General features: G+C 45.3%; 4 protein-coding genes across 4 annotated transcripts; 2 read left to right on the plus strand and 2 right to left on the minus strand.

Annotated features, from left to right (window-relative positions):
• On the plus strand, positions 1 to 1,144 carry lyrm4a (LYR motif containing 4 a). The gene is made up of 3 exons (XM_079751103.1): positions 1 to 109; positions 308 to 428; positions 674 to 1,144. The coding sequence occupies exons 1-3, from the start codon at positions 24 to 26 to the stop codon at positions 734 to 736; spliced, it is 270 nt and encodes an 89-aa protein (XP_079607229.1). The 5' UTR covers positions 1 to 23; the 3' UTR covers positions 737 to 1,144.
• Positions 1,145 to 1,353: 209 nt separating this feature from the next.
• On the plus strand, positions 1,354 to 6,257 carry rpp40 (ribonuclease P/MRP 40 subunit; the record flags this gene model as incomplete). Its single annotated transcript, XM_079751099.1, has 9 exons — positions 1,354 to 1,470; positions 1,879 to 2,023; positions 2,185 to 2,253; positions 2,659 to 2,754; positions 3,299 to 3,424; positions 3,547 to 3,742; positions 4,171 to 4,305; positions 4,524 to 4,747; positions 5,798 to 6,257. The coding sequence occupies 8 exons, from the start codon at positions 1,354 to 1,356 to the stop codon at positions 4,720 to 4,722; spliced, it is 1,083 nt and encodes a 360-aa protein (XP_079607225.1). The 3' UTR covers positions 4,723 to 4,747; positions 5,798 to 6,257.
• cdyl (chromodomain protein, Y-like) lies at positions 4,972 to 11,646 on the minus strand. The gene is made up of 7 exons (XM_079751090.1): positions 11,447 to 11,646; positions 9,903 to 10,746; positions 9,254 to 9,507; positions 8,884 to 9,056; positions 7,750 to 7,960; positions 6,346 to 6,489; positions 4,972 to 5,929 (listed from the first exon to the last, which is right to left on the minus strand). Exons 1-7 carry the CDS (start codon positions 11,468 to 11,470, stop codon positions 5,771 to 5,773), a joined length of 1,809 nt encoding a protein of 602 aa, XP_079607216.1. The 5' UTR covers positions 11,471 to 11,646; the 3' UTR covers positions 4,972 to 5,770.
• Positions 11,647 to 13,103: 1,457 nt separating this feature from the next.
• Positions 13,104 to 21,597, minus strand: LOC307086059 (protein disulfide-isomerase tmx3a-like; the record flags this gene model as incomplete). The annotated part of the gene is made up of 16 exons (XM_079751098.1): positions 13,104 to 13,325; positions 14,130 to 14,198; positions 14,532 to 14,661; positions 14,858 to 14,914; positions 15,202 to 15,255; positions 15,492 to 15,549; positions 15,870 to 15,968; positions 16,318 to 16,384; positions 16,515 to 16,592; positions 17,026 to 17,125; positions 17,475 to 17,555; positions 17,901 to 17,946; positions 20,896 to 21,019; positions 21,266 to 21,308; positions 21,422 to 21,473; positions 21,573 to 21,597. 16 exons carry the CDS (start codon positions 21,595 to 21,597, stop codon positions 13,104 to 13,106), a joined length of 1,305 nt encoding a protein of 434 aa, XP_079607224.1.
• Between the last annotated feature and the right edge of the window lie 283 nt (positions 21,598 to 21,880).

Here is a 21,880-nt window from a genome sequence, read left to right on the forward strand (position 1 = left end):
GATACGAAGACGAAGCTGTCAGCATGGCGTCCTCCAGCCGAACTCAGGTTATTGCGTTGTACCGAATGTTGATCAAAGAGAGCAGCAAGTTCCCTTCTTACAACTTCAGGTATTTACTTTATAATGTATGTGTGCTGCCCAAAATGAGCGTGTTGTTAAATGGGGGTCCTACAGCTGTCTTCTTACCTCGAGTATCAGAACAGTGACGAAACAAATGTGCAATACGCAGGTTGTAAAGGGGCTTTCATGGTCAATCGGCGATCTATCGATAATATAAAATCGTGTCTTCACGTCTCTGTTCCCCCAGAAACTACGCTCTCCGTCGGATAAAGGATGGTTTCATGGAGAATAAGCATGTGGACAACCCTAAAAGTATGGACCAGCTTCTGACCAGGGCCAGAGAGAGCCTGGCTCTGATCAAGAGACAGGTGGGTTCCAAGATAATATTTTAATCGTTAATAGCTGTACAAGTAAAATTGAAAAGTAATAAATTGAGTCATTCAGTTGAGTCACTCATTGAGTACCAATTAGGGAAAGCTTTAGAGACAATCTCACTCTCAAGGACATTTAACCGCAATCCATCAATCTAAAACCGTTTGAAATGTAAACCTAAGCATGTCCTAGCTGAACAGGGATGAGTTCATGAGTTTGCGTTTGTGTGTCTGCACTGCAGGTGTCCGTCGGTCAGATGTACAGCAGCCAGAGGACCATAGTGGAGGGACTTAGAGCTCGGTGAAGACTGGACATCACCGGCCTCACTGACACTCTGGAGTCTACGATGCAATACGAGTCTATTATGCTGTTAGACCCATGATATAGGAATCTTTGCAACCTTCCAATACAATAGTCCAAATAAGGCTCTTTTGCACAACTGAGCTTTAATTCCAGTGTTATAACGGTATGCACTCACAAGAAACTTAGTTCAGTTAGCCTCTGACTCACAGCCATACAGTCTTATTAAATTGTTAAAGCTGAATATCTGAGTGGTACAGGTTTGGAGTGGCACTGATCCAACATATTGGTGTATATCAAAAGTTGTATTTTTGGACCAGAAGGTTAAATGCAAAATGTAACTGATGTGAAGCGGAATCTGTCAGTTCGTGAAATGTGAGTAATTGTGAATAAAACTGTTACAATAATCAGACGATTCGAAGTATTTGGATTTATTCTAATTCTTGCTGTCGAGTGTAAATAAATCGGGTCGCATTTCATTAAAGTGCGTCAATTTAGCATTGGAGACCCTTGTTTTGAAAAGTGGTGAACCGGAAGTATAATCTTGTTGATGACTTGATGCGTGAACTTCATGTGCAACTTCAACACGCTGGGCACACATGTTTAGAGATACTCTTCAAAATGTTTAAACAGTTAGATAAGACACCGAGGACCGTGTTAGCATGTGAAAGATCACACTTGGATCATGAAAAGGCGAGACTCGGCACACACGTAGAACAACACTTCTTTAACCACAAGGTGAGACATGAACTGATGTGTGTATCCTGTTAACATGTGTGTATGCCCCGATTAAATCATATGAATGAGTCCTACTTATGTTGACTGATGCATAAGGAAATTAAATGTTTGAACTCACGTGCGAAATTCCCTCATCAGCAGCCAAATGGGTCAGTTTTAGACGACCCCCTGAATGGTGGCTAAAAAATGTCCAATTTAGCTGCTGATGCTGAATAGGACTTTACAATTAGTGTTTGATAATTGAATAGCAGACCATCGAAGTCTACCGTCCACGAAATAGATTGATCAAAATAACAAACACGTGTAAAATGCCACCTGTCGCACTGCGCCATGTGAACAACCTCACTCCCAATACTTTAGTCTTGTTCTTCAGAATCGTGATGTCTCCCTTCCTTGTCTCCGGTCCAGGTGTCTCTGTTAGTCCCGGGGTGCGACCGGCTCCCTGCTGAGCTCGACGCTGCTCTGAACAGCATGAGGTCATTCCTCCTGGTCCGAAACCTGCCTCTATCCCAGCTACTGGACAAAGAATTCCTCGAGAAGGCTGTTTACAAAGGTTGGCCAAACGTTAACCACCTCACCTGAGGCATCAAGTCAAACACACATAGTCGGTCTGTGTTAATTTGCCGTGTTGCTACAGAGTACGTGTGTCAGTATGTACATGAGCATTGTTACTGTATGTGTTGGAAGATGATTTACTATTGACCATCTTTACAGGTTCAACGTATGGTCTATCTTACCAGACCAGAATAGATGAGGACAACTGTTTCGCTCTTCTACCAAATGGTATGGATGCCTGATCAATAACATTATAATGAGTATTACACCAGCAGAGTACCAACCTGATTAGTAACATTATAATCACATAAGTCTTAATGACACAGCATTATAATATCTTTATAACATGGTAACATTATTAACAACATATAAGTATAGTTAACAGTGCTATTGTTGTGCTGATGTTTATTAATAGATGTATTACACATATTTCCAAAACGCAATTAATTATGTAAGTGTTATTAGGACATTACTTAAGTTAATATACTACGTTTATATGTTGTATGTATACAGTTTGACGGTGAGCTACAAAGCACTGAGAAATAATTAGTTAATATTCAACCAAAAGCTTTGTGTTCCCCCAACCAAATCCGTGTGTCACTGATTCATTCCCGGACCGTTCTGGTTCTGCAGGGAAGCTGGTCCTGTCGGTGGACAAAGACACATACGAGACCCTGGGTCTGCAGGGGAAACCATCGCAATACCAGCGCAGGCCAGCCGGAAGATACGGTATGAGTGGGTCTCTCGTTCTCTGGTCCTCAGAGAAGCTCTTAGTGGCGAGGGGAACCAGAAGACTAGCGGTCAGGAAGGGATTGCTCAGAGCTGGTACTTCAGGCAGGCATCGGGTCTATGACCGGGGTTGCTGTCATGGTGGTCGTAATGGAGGGCAGGATTGTCTAGTGGTTAAGCTTTAACAACTGAAGGGCACTATTCAAGTCCATTATATTTGTATAGCCCTAACTATAGCAGCCAGTGACCCACTACCAGTGGAGAGTAGTGGGTCAATCCCTAGTTTCCAAAGCCTAACCTGAATGCATCCTTGAGCAAGATGCACTATTCCCACGGCTTCTCAAAAACATGTTTCTGACTTCACTTTAAGTCTCTTTGGATAAAAGCACTTTACTAATAATAAATTATGCATGTGTTTTTTATTAGAAGTATTGATGTCACAATATAGCCAATGTAAAGTGTGTGTGTGTGTGTGTGTGTGTGTGTGTGTGTGTGTGTGTGTGTGTGTGTGTGTGTGTGTGTTTGTGTGTGTGTGTGTGTGTAGTTGTGAGTGTGGACCTGAAGGATCGGACCATGTCCCCAGGTGGTAAGGGTCACCAGCGTGTTCTGAAGGCCCTGACGGAATACAACCCTCTCAGCTGTGACCTCCTGCTGAGTCAGCATCTCCCAGGTACACACACCTCACGGGCACTAGCATCTCCCAGGTACACACACCTCACGTGCAGTTTTAGCCTTTTGAAATGTGACATTTGGGGATGGTCTCGCTCATATTATGTTTTGTCGCCTCAACAGGTGATGAAAGCCCCGCCCTCCAGAGCCTGCTGTCCAATCACAAGCTCTCAGAACACAGACCTCGGGTCAGCTCCCACGTGATGACATCATTACCATGCCCCACTCTGGTGACCTCTGACCTCCAGGGGGAGCAGCAGTCATGTGACCCTCAGAGCTTCCTGGAGTGGCTGGGGGCTGTGGACGCGGGAGTCATATTGTAGGTCCCCATTCTATCAACGTCATTGTTACCGACAACCGATGGTCAGGGGGAGCTAGCGCTGTATGCTAAGCTAGGAGTGGCACAAGTTCAGGCCCAAGTAGGGATGTATCGTTTTAAACTTGGTGGACTGCAGGTTCCCAGGAGAAATTAATATCCATTCAAAGTTCATGGTCTTTCACCTTCAGATATAATATCGTGAAGTCTTGATCTGTTAAAGTTGTTGACATGCTTGCGGTTCTTGACCTTTCCAAGACATTTTCCAATTAAAGTCCAACGTAAAGCCAGACAACAACTTGAATGACACAATGTCATCTTAACCATGTAAAAAATGAGTCACTACACGGTAGTTGTTTCATGGATCCAAGTTATGGGTTGTAAACGATTGATAAAGATTGCGTCCACCGTTTTGTTTGCCTGTGTCCCAGTGAGGACGAGACTGGCGGCTACCTGTCCACCTATGAGTGTCCCCAGCCCCAGACGGTGGTGGACTCCGCGGTACGGTGCTCAGTCACCGGACTACTCCTCCCTGAAGACATCTACCACCTGCTGGACGTCCTCCGGTAAGCCGGCTCCCTTCCCGTTACCCTGACAGAGGCCAGTGTTCGCCCTCCCCAGTAAACATCTCCTCTTTGTCTTCTCCAAGGCATGAAAGCACCGTGCATTCATGGCATGGGTGGTCAGAAATAAGTGTTTAGGTTCCAACACCCTTCTTAAATGTTCTAATACAAGGTTGTAGGTTTCTCACCTCTTGTTCTCACATGTCCTCCGTCACTCCCAGGCGCTCTGTGCTAGAACCCAAGCTAGCACCATGGCTAGCCCTGACAGTGCACGGCTTCCAGGACAGCCCCGTCTCGTGGGGAACCGCCGAGCACGGCTTCCTGAGCGGAGGGGAGAACTTCTACACCCTGGTCCTCTTCCAGAACCTGGACTACTGGATCTGCATGGCCACCGGCTCGCATGACACCTGTCCGCCCTGACGGTCCCACCACCAACACTGCAAAGGTTGGTCTTTATTTGAACCGGAGATCCGGCTCTTCTGGGGCTGCCTGTTTGGCTGTTAGAGAAAGTATGATTTCATTCGTCAAAATAAATGTGTGTTAGTGAAGATTTATTAGCTATTATTTGAGCCTATTTGTTAGAAGTGGAGTTAATGCGTTCTTCAGACCTTTTTCCCAAAATTTGTTTGAATGAAAAGGACCACAAGTATCACGAGAGATCCACTCGGAGCAGAATTTATTAACAAAAATAACTGTACACAGTCGCAATACGGATAGGAAATTATTAATAACCTTAAAATAATTATAGAATACAGATATTGGAATGACACAATGCTGTGTAGACCAACATTCATTCCAGAGTGGAGCTAATGTTGTGCATCAAAAAAACAGTACACGTCTTTAACAAAATTCCCTTAAGGTTAACGTTTGTGCATAGGTTCAGTTCATGTTTTCCTAACTTATTAAACTGCTTAGGTGATCTTCAGATGGTGCTTTCCATTCAACAAATTAATTTGTTTTGTGAGGATTTATTTCCATTGAGATGAAACATAATTTACTGAAATTGAGTTTCGCTGCTAACAAAGTAATCCATAAATCTGTAGACACGTGGGACACAGACAGTCTGTTCTTCTGACAGGTGAAAACAACACCTGTATGGTCCATTTTGAACCCCGCCCCCCTGCACAACACTTGTGTTCTAGGCATTTTGAATGGCTGTCGTCTTGCATTTCCCATAAGGCAGTGCTGTTTTTCTTTTAGAGGGCGTCAGTAACCAGGTTCTCCTTCACAACCGATTGGCTAATCAGAACGTTGGCTTGTCTTTCTCCCCCCCCTTTGTCTATAGCCAGCTTCAGAGGGGGTTGTTTGAAACGTGAAAAGCGTAACTTTTAAATGGTGTGCTATATAGCTGCGGAACGGTCTCTCCGAACAGCAGAGTCATTGTTAGCCGTGTTGTGTGAAACAGTTTGCCCCCTACTGGAGGCTTTTCACATGGCGGGAGGAGGAGGAATGGCAGTCGCCATGACCACTAAAGCTGGTCTAGTTTCTTCTGCAGGTACTTGAGGATGGAGTCTGTGCCCTGTGACGACCCCCACACCCTCTTCAGAGCTTCGCACTCCCGCTCGTTGGCTTGCTCCAGGGCACTTCGGTTGGTGCTGCGCATCAGCGCCTTGGACTCCCGCAGCACCTGGGGGTCAGGGGTCAGATGAAGGGTATAGGGGATGATGAACGTGGACATGACCTTTACAACGGACCCCAGTTTACCACCAAGTGTGATGTTGATTAGGGACATCAAATGGGTCCGCCCAGGTGTACGGTGGATACATTGTGGACTTCCAGTTGGTACAGTCCACTGGGATGTCTGCTCTAGCCATCATACAGCTGGGTGGACATTAACACTTGTGACGTCACAAGTGGTGGTATACTAGAGGGCCCTTTAATTCAAACATTTATGTTGATGGTTTATTTAAAACTTACTGTATGATTTGTAAAAATGTATATATATATGTTTTTTTTTTTTTTAAGTGAACCATTTTGACCATTGAGTCAATTAAAAACAGACAAGTCAATGAAAAAAAAAAGCATCAGCGTGTCTTCACTTACGAGGGAGTTGACGGAGACGAGCTCTTTGATGCGTAGCATGACCTCCTGGCTGAAGGTGCCGGGCCAGAGCACCTGGGACACCAGCCCCTTGGCACACGCCTCCTGGGCTGTCAGCTTCCTCCCGCTGAGCAGCATCTCGTTGGCCTGGAGGGGGGGCATGAGCACGACGTAGCATGAGAACGGGAGAGACACAACCAAAGCTTTAGCCTGCGACAGTGTAAGACGGAAGGGGAACCCTCAGGCTTGACAAGTGCTGACTGTATGGCTTCATACAGGCGTCTGGGAAAATCTTCACTCTGCAACATCACGACCACTTCTGTGAAAAATATGTGCAGCCTTTGCACCACTGACTGAATTAGACTTGGAAGAGCACAGAACATAGTATTCACGTTAGCCTCGGACGATAAGGAACCTCCAGAAAAATTATTGGGATTGGGATACAGCCGTAAAGACAACAGGAAACAACGTTTTCCCGTATTATGTCCTCTTGAAACGGGCTCTGAATGACAATCTTTGTTATAGTTTACCGCAAGCCGCTTTAAAAACATTTAAACAGAAAAAAATACTCAACACACAAGGGGGAAGGATTAAAGGGTAATTCCGGTGTAAAATGGATTTGGGATATGTTTTGTATGATAACGAGTTGAAACGTTTGTTTTGGAGCACAAAAAATGTATATAGACGCTTTCTTCAGTTGGCTGGTAGCCGACTATCAAAACGCTATAAACTTGGAACGATGGGGGCACTGGTTATGGTAAAAACTAAAATCGCTATTTAAAAGGCTAAAATAGTATTGTTTATTAAAAAGGACATTTTATACACACAATACCATCAGTAGGTCACCTGTCGACGCCATTTTGTTTTTAAGACTCGATAGGTAGATTGACGAACAGAGATTGTGACATCCGTCAGCAACACGCAAGCTCTGTTCGCCAATCTACTTATCGAGTCTTAAAAACAAAATGGCGTCGACGGGTGGTATTGTGTGTATAAAATGTCATTTTTAATAAACAATCTGTACACTTACAAAGTTCTCAATGCCTCGTTTTATATGTTCAGACCCTTATTATACTACCAAAGAAGTGTCAGTCTACTTTTAGCCTTTTAAGTGGTTTAAAATAGCGATTTAGTTTAGTTTTAGTTTTTACCAGTGCCCCCATCGTTCCAAGTTTATAGCGTTTTGATAGAATCGGCTATAAACAGCCAACTGAAGAAAGCGTCTTTATGCAGTTTTTGTGCTCAAACGAATGTTTCAACTCGTTATCATACAAAACATATCACAAATCCATTTTACACCGGGATTACCCTTTAACGTTAATTGCGAGCATTGCTCAACACCAGCCAACCACAAGGTAGAACCTGGTCCGTTAGGTCACGTGACCCCGCCACAGGTGGAGGTCGTACCGAGGCCACGCCCATGATGCGCGGGAAGGTGAAGGAGGAGCAGGTGTCTGGCGTCTGGCCGTAGACCGTGTAGGGCGTCTGGAACCAGGCCTTCTCATTGGCCCACACCACGTCGCACAGCGGCAGGAGTGCGGCGCCCAGGCCCACGGCGGGGCCGTTCACCGCCACCACGATGGGCTTCTTGAACTGGATGAAGGTGTCCACAAACGCTCTGTCCACGGGAGGGACGGGAGAGAAACGGTTAGCTATAACAGCACACGCCCGGCCTGCTCCGGTGCTCACAGGAAGTGGCCCCAGCCAATTGTTTATACAAGGATGCGAGCTAATCTACCAGCGAACTGGTGGCAGACAACACAGGCTACACTTATGAACAGGTTGAACTGGCCAACCGTAAACCGGTAGAGTAAAGAACGCAAAGGATAATAGGTTCAAAACTGCACGTATATTTTAAAGGGCACCTATTTTACCAAGTGTTAGTGTGATTATCCATTACAAGCTACTGTCTTAATCCAGTCCCCAGGGTAGGCTGGTTGACTGATTTAATACATCTGGGTGGACATGCCTAGCCTGGCTCCGCCCGCCTAAGTACTTCCGCTCAATTTTGATTTCCCTTCAGTACTAGGTCTGGGTCTGCGGTATGTTAGTGGGTTTTCTCCGTCTAAATTTTCTGCGTCCAATCAGCAAACAGAGGGAGTTGCTCAGAACGATGACGTTAAAGTCAGCTCTCGTTGACGGTGTTTGGTTTGTTTACAGCCTGCGCGCAACGTGATTCCCGGCCAAACGTTAGCGATTGGTTATGGCCGATCCCGAGGGGCACTGGGCAGATCCAATAGTTGTAAACTTCAACAGACACCCGCCTTCAAGTGAGTTAACGTTTGTCAATTGAGTAGGTCCAGACTCTCTGTACAAATGAAATGAAGTACTAGAGTCTGGTAGGACCAGGCTAGGACATGCCCACTTAGTATGTCAAATTGCAGGGCAGATTTTTGGATGGCTAATCACATTCAGACCTGGTGGCAAGACAGGGGCCACTTCGGTCATAGACACAAAAAGCACACTCTCAATGGTACATGGCTGTTCCCCGTCCCCTCAACCGATAAACTGCGCCCCATATCCACTCCATCTGTCTTGTACCTGATGGTTTCGGCCATCTTTACGCTCTCCTTCTTCCTGTCATCGGTGAGTCGCCTGATGAAGTACAGGAAGTCCAGGCCGTAGCAGAAGGTGTTGCCGACCGCGCCTAGCAACACCAGCTTGCTGTCGTCCGATGCTGCCGTTGCCATGGCGCTCTGGATCTCCTTCATCACCTGTTTGAAAGGAATAAAGTGAGGTGGTAGCAAGTGGTAAGAAATCCATCCTTAATTCATTGTTCTACGGTGGTTGCCACGGTAGTGTTTCATCGTCAGTACAGTGGTAGCTACAGCCACAAGTCCATCCTACATCTCTACCACGCTGAGAGATGTAGGATGGGAACAAGCGACAGAGCAGAGCACAACACACGTACGTCGGGGTTGAGGGTGTTGTTCTCGGTCTTGGTGGACAGCAGGATGTGGGTGAAGCCGTCCTGCTTGCGGACCACGATGTCGCGGTAGCGGTAGGCGCTCTCCGTCTGCCGCACGCTGTAGCGGAGACGCTTGTCGAAGGCGTGGCGCTCCTCCACCCGCCGCTTCCCCGTGGACGCGCCGGCCACGCCCACCGGGGCGCTCTGTGACCCAGCCAATCCGCCGGCCGACGACGCCTCCATGAGGGCTGAGGAACCTGGGGACACGGGTCAGAAAGACGAGGCTGCATAAAGGATCCGACAGGACCAGCGGTCGCTCCAGTCTGGCGGAAGGAAGCAGCGGCAGCTCTCGGTTCCTCCCGAGGGAAAATACATCATCCAACTCGGTAGACTCTGAAGATTTTTCCAACCCTGATTTCTCCAAATTTGGTGGGGCTGCTTCCACACACCTACACCTCAACCTAATCACGTTTTGCCCGTCATATCAAAGTCGCAGTGATTACTAGTTAGTTGGCTTGTGGGATGAATCGCCGGTCTGTCGGCAGATACAGAGCCTTTTTTTAAACTACAGTGCAATTTTTTTATACCAAATACCTTGAAATATCTTTATCTTATAAATGAGCAGAATGGAGACCTGCTGTGAGCGGCTGACCTGTTCCGTTGAGGGAGCGCATGGCGGCAGGAGCGATGGGGACCTGGGAGGACGGCAGGAGGCTCTGGGGATGGCCCCGCGGCCGGCTGCCCATGCGGGCCCTCTCCTCCCCGGGCCTCAGCGGCAGGACGCCCACCGGCTTCTCTAAAAGGGCCACCTCGGGCGGCACCAGGTGGGCCTCCTGGGAGCCGGCCTCCAGGCTGTGGGCCCCCTCGCTGAGGGACTCCTCGGCGTCCACGCGGCTGTTCATGGGGCTCCGGGGCACCAGGATCTTGATGCCCGTCTTGGACAGGTCCACCCCTGGGCGTCGGCCGCCGGGGTTCAGGACCGGGGACTGGGAGGGCGACGTCAGGGGCCCTGGCTCCCTGCAGTCCGGTCCCTGGCGGCTGTGTCTCGAGGCAGCCAGCAGCAGGGAGCAGCTAGGCTTCACGTTAACAGAGTCCGACGCTAACAAGCTGCTGCAGTGGGCCGGGGCCCCGCTGGGAAGCTGAGGCTGGCTGGAGAAGTGTTTGCGGGCGTTGGTGGCCGAGCCCTTGCTAGTGGCGGTAGCGCCGTTGCTAGCAGGGGAGTGGCCTGTAAGAGGGGTGTGGCTCATGAGAGGGGAGTGGCCCGGCAGAGGGGCTTGGCCGGTGGCCGGGTGGGGTGTAGTCCGGGTGGATCTCAGCAGAGGGCTGTCTTTCTGATTGGCGAGTTGCTGGCGGTTGAACTCCTGGATGTACACTAGGCAGGCGGACAGGTGAGTCTCTGGCTCCCAGGTGTCCTCCTCCGTACCGTAGCCTCGCCATCGCACCAGGTACTCCGTCTTCCCCTTCTTGTTCCTCCTCTTGTCCACGATATGCTCCACCTGGGCAGATGACAGCGACATCTGGTCACACGTTCATACTGTATCGCTGTTGTATCCATCTACGCCCGAGCTCTAACGCACCTGACGAAGGTGCCTGTAAGCCTCGTGTTTCTCGTACGGTTGGTTCAAGAGAATCGGCCAAGGACGCTTGCCACTACAGTTACCGATGAATGATCGATAAATATTGATCACCCATACAACCTCGTAATACTCTAGACCAGTTCATACGAGAATGAAGAGGGTTGACTATCAACATCAGACAGTTACCCGTTGGAAACACATTATCGATTGAAATTATCGAATCAGGACTGATGACAGGGAATATATAAGACTAATCAAGTGTGAAATCACATGATGCAAATGAGTTGATGGGGATCGATTTTCTGATCCACTTTCCAATTGATATATACAAGCACAAACCCCCAAATCATAGTCACTTTATAAACTACAATCAAAAGACAGCCCTGAAGTCTACAAAGTCAGCGGGTCTAGATTGACACCACGAGGCGTCCAAACTATACTATATTCCTGCCTAAGAAATTAGCAACATTAGCTATTGTAACCCAAGCAATACATTCTCTAAACGAAATTATTCAGATAAATTACTCCTTCCAAGGCCTGATCAATAATTTTGTATCGGGACCTGCGGGGCATCACGGGCACGTCCAAGAGTGTAAATGTAGACTTCAGATAGCATTACCTCATATAGCTCTTCCGTAGCCATCGCGGAGGATCCTTCACTTTTCAGTCACCCACTGTGGGGCACCGACCAACCTAATCCCTCGGTGTCCTGTTGTCGTTTGAGTGGCTTTAAAATGATGAAATTCAGATGAAATTTCCTCTACGTGCTGTTTGGTGATGGGGACCGCTAGCCTGTTAGCAGCGCGGAGCTCGATTCAGCTTCACTGCAACTTTATCGTTAAGTTGGTAAACTTCCGGTTGGGGCAAACAAACAAAAAAAACGACCAATCGGCCTATCAAAGGCTGAAGCTAGTTGACTGAACTACTGACACTCAGCAGCCAAGCACTTACCTTTGACAAAATATTTTTGGATGGAAATAGTCAAATGTTTGTAATACTTCTTAAAATAAATCCCAGTGTTTTATAAAGCCATTATGTTTGTCTTTATTACATTTTAAAGGGTAGAAAAATTTAGAAAAAAGTAATTGTGGTATATCTATCTAAGAAATAATCAACACTTTATTGAAGCTCTGTAAAACTATGTGTATGACCCCATGCAGGTGCATTTTAACAACCAAGTCCACCCTTTAAATAAAAAATTGGTTTTCTTGTCAGTTTCCGCTATTTCTTCCTATTATGTGTCATGGCTGTTACATGTCCAATAACAAATAATTGCCGTAGCCAGATTTCATACTGATTCTCCTACTGGATTGATTAGAATGTATAGTCAATCAAACTAGTTCTTTTTGTAATCATGGAACTATGAGGCTAAGTAACATTATTGAGTACTTTTAGAATCATTATTTGTAATAATTTAGCAGGTGTTTACCTCCTAAGCGACTTACAAGTAATAGCAAGTTACGAAAAACAATAATAACTAGTGTATTTGTATATATGTGGTGTATGTGTGAAAGATACAGCTCGTATGGGTGAGGCATCTTGCTTTAGTATGCCTTATGGTTGTACAGACATTGTGGATCGATCCCAGTACCTTTCAGCTGGGAACCACCTGATAGCAACTACACCATCATAAACATCAAAACAAACAATCATTGGACTTCAATGACCTGAAGACCACTGCCTCATAGTTTGAAAAAGAAAACGTTTTAATGATACACATTAAAATGTCCAATTTCTTGGTTAAAAAAGTCCTTGGCAATAAGAAACACACCATTACTCACGATGGATGACTGCACTCACCATCAAATCTCACTATTTAAATGTTATATAACCATTTCTATGTGCTGCACATTGTTCTGTCTTAGATTATCTTATTATTGTATATGTGAGTACAGCATAAATATCATATTGATATGTTTAATGTTATTTAATGTCGTTCCATTCACTAAAATGAAGATAAGAGAACAATTTTCAAAGAAAAGTGGAGGAAGTAAACTTCATCCCCTTCTTGTCTCCTTCCTTCCTTGTATCCTTCCTTCAATCTGGGACAGTCACCAGGCGACCAGCCCTTCTCCACCCAGGTCGCTGACAGATAGCTAATTCCTAGCTACTCCTTACCGCCAACGCCTTGTCGCTACCTCCTAGCAGGTCACCCTTAGCTTACTCCTAGGCCCTAACTCCTAGCTGACTCCTAGCCATCAACACCTAGCCGCCAACTCCTACCCACCAACATCTACCCGCTATTTCCTAGCTGCTAAATCTTAATCACTCACAAACTAATCACTCTTTTTGTCTGCAGCGCTCTTCTTTTTCTGCTCTATGGCGCCGCTCTTCCCCGGACTCTCTTCTATCTGGGCGCCAGGAAGGGCTTCCTGTCCGTCCTTCTCCCCCTGGGAGGGAACTTTCCACTTGTATCCCATGTAGCAGATCAACGCCACTGCCACCACAGGGATGCTGAGCACCACGCAGCCCACCATCGGAGCCCGCTCGAACAAGGGCTGGAAGGGGAGGGAGCGGGTAGAGGGAGGGAGAGGAGAAAGATAGAGAGTGGGGGGAGATGGGTGAGGGAGAGAGGGTAGAGGGAGGGAGAGGAGAAAGATAGAGAGTGGGGGGAGATGGGTGAGGGAGAGAGGGTAGAGGGAGGGAGAGGAGAAAGATAGAGAGTGGGGGGAGATGGGTGAGGGAGAGAGGGTAGAGGGAAAGAGAGGAGAAAGACAGGGGGGGGGGAGATGGGTGAGGGAGAGAGGGTAGAGGGAGAGAGAGAGATAGAGATGGGAGGAAAAGACGGGGGGAGGGAGAGCATGGGACAGGGATGGATTGAAAGACAGGGGGGGAGAGAGAGGTTCGATGAAAAATGTAGACTTTTGCTCACAGATCAAGTTGAACATAACTGTTTCACAGTTATGATTTTATAGGGGCCCCAAGGGGCCCTCACACTAAACCAACAAATAAACAAGGAAACAAATGAGGGGAATCCCCTTACTATAAGGAAACAGATAGTGAACAGCTTAGCACATAATTAACAATATTTATATATATATAAATATCCAGATATGAAAAACCAGACGTTCCACCTGGATCATTAATTAATTTAGCAGTCGTTTGTCTTCCACAGTGACACACTGAATTCAGATGCATGTCATTAAGATGCGGGAAGGTTTAGGCATTTCGCTTAAGGATGTCTTCCCACCCAGAACCTTTCTGCTGGGAGTTGACGACCTCAGCCCCCACACGATGTGCGGGTTAAGTATGACAGAACAGTGTTAATGCACATTGTAATACAGTATTTATAGAGAGCTTACTGTCAGTGTGTTCCTGGCCTCGTACACCAACCTCCTGACACGCTGACTCACACCATTGCCTCCCTGGCACTGTAGTACAGACAAACAAACACACACACACACACACACACACACACACACACACACATACACACACACACACACAAAGACACACACAGTCACACACACAGACATACACCCACCGTCATCATAATGTTTCTAGAAATTCTTAACAATTTGTGTGCTTATGTGTTTATTTGAGTGAGTGTATTTAAATGTGTGTATGTAACCATTTTGATATGTAAACTTATTATAGACATACTAAAGATATTGATATGAATATTCAACATGAATTCAAACCTAGCAACATAAGTATATACAATTCAATTTCATCTGGAGGAGTGAACTTTTATTTTCTCTCACCTCAAAGCTTTTGTCCAGGACTCCGTTCAGGAAGTCCATGAGGTGTTGCTCCGTCTCCATGACGATGGGTGGCAGGAAGTACCCGTCATTGGACAGATTCAGCACGATGATGGAGGGCATCAGCACCTCACTGTACACCCAACCACACAGTCACATGACATCGTGTTATCTACCATCCCATAATAATTACAGTTTTAATGGAACCTCTAACAGAACTTTGTACCACAGTACTACCAGAGCATCACAGTACTAACATAGTACCATATAAACACCACTAACATAGTACCACAGTACTAACATAGGACCTCTAGCAGAGTATCACTCACCCCATCACCAGTCCTTTAACGTAATCACCTCCCTCCATGTAACCAAAATAAAAGTCCCTGCAGCACAAAGAGGGCGAGACAGTCACCGAGACAGCCAATAGCAAATATTCACATGTTTAACAGGAAAACATTGGTCGGAGCCAAACTAAACAATATCAGTCACAACCTTCCCGTCGCATTGAAACGCCAAGTGTAACCGGGTGTTTGGAACATAGCTGTGTGTCATCGAACATCAGCAGGAGTGTGTGAAGACCTTTGTTGTACGACAATGATCTCTATATGTTTGGAGTCCAGTGAACCAGTACCACCAGTCTCTGTAGAGAATCAAAAACCAGTAGACCTACTTGCTGTATAACTCCTTATGGTTCAGCGCCACTTGCTCCACCAGACTTTTATATCTGAAAGACAAAATGGATTGAAAATTATTTATCTTTTAAGTAAAAAATATACCACACCTTATACTTCCCCAGTTTGGGTCATGTACTTCTCTCCATCATTTAACCACAATAAGTTGATAAATTAATTCACTACATCATAAACACTTGAAGGTATTCTTGAAGGTAATGCAGCCAGTAACACCCAGAGAAGCTCCATATAACACAATATCATCCCATCGACACATGAGGAATCCCACCTTCTGCTCTTCTCCCACGAGGCTCTATCATCCACCAGAGCCAAGGCCACCATTTTACCTGAAGAACAAACACAGCAGCCCCCAAACTTCACCAAAACATCACCAAACCACAACTCAGATCATTACATACAGACCATAGACTCTTTGGTGAAGTCTGTAGACTGGGAACCCAAGCAAATTAAAATGACTACTGGAATTCTTTACATCTTTGGTCCCATAATGAGTTCATTGTACATGTACATTTTGAGTATAACAGATGTGTTATCCCACCTAATTAACAACTCATCTTTAATTAATTGATTTATCAGATAATACACCCTACAGAATTCTCCCCTGGACGCCACTGCTGTTGTTGGGGGTCAAAATGGAGCCAGCTACCTGTGTCTCCCATGGAGTACAGGGTGTAGCTGTCGATCTTGGAGTAGCTTCTGAACCTCTCCCTGTTGATCCACATCTTCAGATCCCCGTCTGTCTCCTCTGGAGAAAACAACCAACCAGAAAGCATGAAAAGGGTAAATGGGGTTAACTCCAGTACTGGAAGCGTCAAGGAACCCCTAGAAATAATCTTCCGGGGGTGGAAAGAGAATCTCTGGTCCTTCAAATAAACTGCATTAACATTGTGCTGAGCCGCCATCAAAGTGCTCTGCATCATCGGAATGTAAAAGGCCTTTAACATGCTTGAGGACAAAGCAGCAGACCGAGATCGAAACCAACAACCCTCTCCGGTGACCAGTTTCAAATTGTAAGTCTATTGGTCGAACACGCTACACACACACTCACTCTACACACAAGAGCTATATGAGGTAATGTTAGTGTCCACACTCACCGTTATAGGTCAGGACCTTGTCTTCTTTGAAGACTGCGACGGCAGGCAGCTTAGGGATGTTGACGTCCTGGGAGGAACACAGCAGTTACAGAGTTAGAACGCGGCTCTCATGGTCTGAGCTTTTCCCAATCCTTGCATCGGAAAAAACTAAGCGTGGAGGTGGTTCCACGAAGAAGGGGATCTGGGCGGAGGCTGACCTTGGGCAGAATGTCCCGGCCAGCAGAGAAGAAGTAGGTGTGGACGATCAGCTCCTTGGCTGCAGCCGTGTAGTTTCCCTGGAGACAGAAGCATCCATGTTGCCCAACCATAGGCATGACCCAACCTGATGCCCCCCATGACCACGCCCATAATATTAAAGAGACCACACCCATTACCATCCCCATATATTGTATACATATCCAAAATGGGCAGCCATTTCCCAAACTATAGTGGAGGCCAACACAGTACTCTGCCTTAGCTATCCCTTATGAAGGAATAAGAGAATGTCCCACGAGTGCCATTAGTTCAATATTGTGTGTGTGTGTGTGTGTGTGTGTGTGTGTGTGTGTGTGTGTGTGTGTGTGTGTGTGTGTGTGTACGGGGGTGTCTGTGTACGGGGGTGTCTGTGTCTGTGTGTGTGTGTGTGTGTGTGTGTGTGTGTGTGTGTGTGTGTGTGTGTGTGTGTGTGTGTGTGTGTGTGTGTGTGTGTGTGTTTGTGTGTGTGTGTACCTTCAGAGGGGATGAAGCTCCGATGTAAACGAACATCACAGGCTGTCTGCTTATAACGTGCTGAAACATCTGTTGACTGGGTAGGCCTCGGACATCTGGCCTGGAAACACACACAGTGCATAGGACCATTACTTACTTTATACAAGTGAACAGACCAGTATATCACAAAAAAATAGTACATCAAACACAACGATACCACAGTACCACATAGTACCACAGTACATGCTAACATAGTACTTCAGTACTACCGTAGTACCACAGAAAATACTAACGTAATACCACAGTACAACCATTGTAACACAGTGCCAGGATAGTATTACAGTACTAACATATATACTACAGTATATACTGACAGTACCATAACAGTTTATTGACCAGCTTCTCATTACCATCCACTACATAGAACTATATTCTCATTTCTTTGTACACAAACACGTCAACACATTTACCCCGCGACCCGGTTAGCAAAGTCCATTATGCCGTCCTTGGTCCTGGGACCTTCATAGTTATACTTCCTGTCGTTCTTCAGCCTGGCAACACAAAGGAGTCCACATTTATTAGATAGTATACTCTTTAAAACACACTTATAATTGTATTAGATAGCACTCTGTAGAAATATACCAACAGATGCAGGGCATCATACCGTAATGTTGAGACAAGCATAGAATGGCACTGAACGTAAACCTTATAAGGTGAACAATATGTTAACATTATGTAAATGCTTTGTACACACCACGAGACTATTATGTCAACACCATGTTGTGCATTTCGTTACGTGCTATAATGAGAATTATAATCTACAACCCTGAGGTTGGAGTTCAGACAAAGTAGCCAGAAAGTCTATCATGACTTTATCATGAATAATTAGAACTTACATCATGATAGCAGGATAGCCTCTGACTTTGAATTCTTTGGCAAGGCCTGGAGAGTTGAAACACACACATTATACTGATCAGTTTGAACGTTCTACATACTACTGGAAGGATAACATTCACATAAAATTCACGAAAACGCAGCTGACAGAGTCCTGTTGATCTATTTCACCTTTGCTCACAGATCAAGTTAAACATACGTGTTTTCACAGTTATTATTTTATTAGTTTAGGGGGAGGGGCCCCTCCCCCTAAACCCTCAAATAAACAGGGAAACAAATGCAGGGAATCCCCTTGCTATAAGGCAACAGATAGTGAACAGGTAGGCGCGTAATAAACCATATTTATATATAGATAAAGATATCTAGATCTGAACATTCAGACTTTCCATCCTTGATCTTATCCAATCTATTAGCATAGTCTTATTCATTATATTGAAAGCATTAAAGGCAGTAATGTAGGCTGTGGGCCTTACATTACTGTGATTCAGTGAGAAGCTAACTCTGTTGTACAAGCAGATTAAGGTTGAGGATTAAGACTTAGAAGAATTAGATACACTAGGATCTTCCTAACTGGGCTATCGCAGGACAGGCGTAGAAATACAGAATATATACAATACAAATGCAGAAATACAAGTCAGGTGGGCACAAGACCATCAGAATATCTGGCACTGGGACAGTCTTTTTAGAACAGGCGTTGTACAGCCAGATTGTTCCAGAATCTAGAACCAATGTATTCTATAACACGTTTTTGGCTAGGTCTATTTACATACTGTTGTACGACCTTGCATAGCTGTGGTTGATCTGAGTGAACACACTACTCCTGTTTAGGGCTATGGTTAGGAGGGTTAGCTGCAAATGTGGGTACTAGCAGCCCAGCTTTGAGTACTAGAGCTAAAGATGTAGGTGAAAGAGCTGTAAAGCATCACGCCTAGACCTTACACTTGTAAAACAGGGTGGGTCTAGAGTTAGAACTACTGATCGAGGAAAAATCTACACATGGGGGAAATAAAAAAAATTATATATATAACGGGATTGAAACCGAGTTCAGGAATGGATCAAGATGTCAAGATTCAATGAGCACCCTTTAAAGCTAGTAAAAGTAAAAAGAGGGGTTTAAGAAAGTGCAGACAAACTTGTTTTGTACGATATACTCTTGTCATTATCAGTATCCCCTATGCTGTTACTCTGTATGCCAAAATGTAAATTCATTATTTTACTGTACTGTGGAACCTCATAACAGAGAAAGAATGTATTTACTTTTTGTATGAACATATAGATTTCCCAAAAAAACATTGTTGCTTTTGTAGTGTTTAAATTAATGTTTTCAGAATGAAGTGGTAAAAAAGGATGACATCATTGTAGGGTGCAGCACCTACTGCTGCTGCCGTTTTCCAACTTTGAGCAACTAGCAGAATGTGGGGTTAACGTAGAGTATCAACTATTTAACTAGTCTAACTAGAAAACGTATCGATTTTATATCAATCAGGCTATAAAATCTTTCTATATAAACGGAAAATACGCCTACTGGTTTCCCTTATAAAAGATGGGGCTACAGCAGAACAAAGGACTACGAGAGGGAGTAGAGGACCTTGGAGCTGCGAGGAGGACCTGGACCTTCGAGGGTGGACTGGGAGACTGAAGGACCAGAGATTAAATCAAGGGAGGAGGAAGAACAATGGATCCAGGCTGCCCACAGACTGCCCCCATTTGATTTGATTGGATTTTTTCTCTTTCATGTAAGACTCTCAAAATCTTTTGGGTAATCTCTTTTTAATTTGATACGTAATTTAAATACAGATTCAGTTTCCACTTGGACTGAAGACATTTCTGTTTTATTCTGTGCTTAACCAGCATCACTAAAGTAGTCAAAAAACAAGTCATAAACAAGAAATAAGAAATAGACCTCAAATTTACCGTAGGGATAAAACTCAATACTGGACTGGCACAAAATAGTTGGACTATGAAGGAGTCCCAGGGCTCTTACCCTGAACATTAGGGAAGAATGATACCTAGAAAGGTTAAATGAGATCTCTAAATGACATACTGGACTGAGCTCACTTGGGTCCTGCCTCTAACTCTGAGATTGTTGACTAGTTACTGAAATCCATCATAGGAGGGAACAAGAGTTGTATTCTCCCATTATAGAAAACTCTTGGATCACTGCACACACACACACACACACACACACACACACACACACACACACACACACACACACACACACACACACACACACACACACACACACACACACAATTTAAAGTAATTTAAACTACACAAATCACAGACAGAATAGTGTTCTGGCTATGGGGTTCAAATCCTACCCCAAAGGCACTGGGTTCAATCCCCAATGTCCACAGCCTACCTAGGTTAGGCATCCATGAGCAAGATGGCTTACCACCATCTGCTCCTAAGTGACATGGATGCTTTGGATGAAAGTTTAGGCCAAAGATGGAAAAATAATCTATACAATAGTGTGTGCACGCTAGCACACCCTTGTCTGTGTTTCCCACTGCCACTAAACCTTCAGTAATCCTATTATTTTAACAGAGGACTTAGCCAAACTGATACAACCGTTACCAGAAGACTGTAGTTGTACGGGACAGCTCCCAGTGTCCACCAGTAGAATACTGTGGTTGTATTGGTCAGCTCTGAGTGTCCACCAGTAAAATACTGTGGTTGTACTGGGCAGCTCCCAGTGAACAGTGTGGAGTGAGCCAGATAACATAAGTTCTAAGGGGTTTTGATCCAAGCTAAAAGGTACAGGGTTCGATTCTCTGGTGTCCAAAGTTAGGCACCTGTAGGCCTCCTTAAGCAAGATGAGCCTAACCCCAAACTCCACCATAACGACATGGATCGGAGTTTGCTATCAGTCATTTCTGGATATCAGCAACTTCTGCCTTTATTGGCATAAGCTCCCTTGAACCAGCCAGTCATCCCAGGACCCAGTATACCAGCGCCAGACACAGGGGAGGGTTGCTCCAATCAGGTCCTCACCGGTATGAGCCGTGGCGTCCGACTTGCCGACGCGGACGGCCGAGCCCAGACTCCGGAGCTCCGAGCCGATGGCGTGCCACACCGGGTCCAGCTGCTTGCAGAACGCACACCAGGGGGAGTAGAACTGGAGAGACAGGACTCATGTGCTCACTGGGTCACACAGCCCATTACACACTTTGACTCAATAATAAGAATCCTTAATAATATAAGATAGCTACTTTATTCATCCCAGACTGGAAACGCAGGAGTCACAGCAGCAAGTACAGAACATTAATAATAGCTAGGCCAAATTAAGAAGAGATAGAAAGAGATAAATAAAAAATAAAACTACAAAGAATAATATTTGTAATATTATAATGCAATAGCCTACCTCTATCAGCCATATTTCTGTCTCTTCCTTGGTTTCCATAAACCTGAAATTCACAAAAAAATAATATTCAGCCACAGAGAAGTTGCGGGCATGTAGTGAATAACTACCGAACGGTGCGCACAGACGTAGTAGGTCTATTATTTAAAAACATCTTACGTATCATCTAGTTCCTCCACATAGGCGGACACAGCGGTCATGCCGAGGAGCACTGGTACAAGAAAGCACAATTAAAACCCTTCCTAACCGGTCAAACAAGCATAGACAAAGACAAACCAAGACAATAATAATGACTAAGACATTGTCATACCTGTCAATATAACGGTGGTCTTCATCTTGGACAACGCGTAGGCCTATCGATCTACCACAATAAACGTAAACGCACGGACTTCTCCAGCAATCCACCGGGCGGTCTGAGCGGATTTAATCCGCCAATTGGCCGGTTTGGGTGGGGGTTGGCATCACGATCACTCCCAGTCATTGTACCTGGTTAGCTCATTAACAGGAACGGCTATAGACGTACCACACGTCATCAATCAAGCCTCAATTAATCGAAAAGCTATGTGTTAATTTATCATCTCACGCTATCTTTGTTAGACCTGAGCGAAAAGGAAAAAC

This window comes from Pollachius pollachius (genome assembly GCF_949987615.1).
Source record: "Pollachius pollachius genome assembly, chromosome: 14".
Taxonomy (NCBI): domain Eukaryota; kingdom Metazoa; phylum Chordata; class Actinopteri; order Gadiformes; family Gadidae; genus Pollachius; species Pollachius pollachius.

Bases quoted from the DNA above. Each gene is read 5' to 3' on its own strand.
- cdyl (XM_079751090.1), bottom strand. From the start codon at position 11,470: ATGGCTACGGAAGAGCTATATGAG. The intron at 10,747-11,446 runs GTAATGCTATCT...TCATCTGCCCAG, and splicing joins CTACGGAAGAGCTATATGAG to GTGGAGCATATCGTGGACAA. The intron at 6,490-7,749 runs GTACGACCTCCA...CCCCCCCTCCAG, and splicing joins GCATCATGGGCGTGGCCTCG to GCCAACGAGATGCTGCTCAG.
- lyrm4a (XM_079751103.1), top strand. From the start codon at position 24: ATGGCGTCCTCCAGCCGAACTCAGGTTATTGCGTTGTACCGAATGTTG. The intron at 110-307 runs GTATTTACTTTA...CTGTTCCCCCAG, and splicing joins TTCCCTTCTTACAACTTCAG to AAACTACGCTCTCCGTCGGA. The intron at 429-673 runs GTGGGTTCCAAG...TCTGCACTGCAG, and splicing joins TGGCTCTGATCAAGAGACAG to GTGTCCGTCGGTCAGATGTA.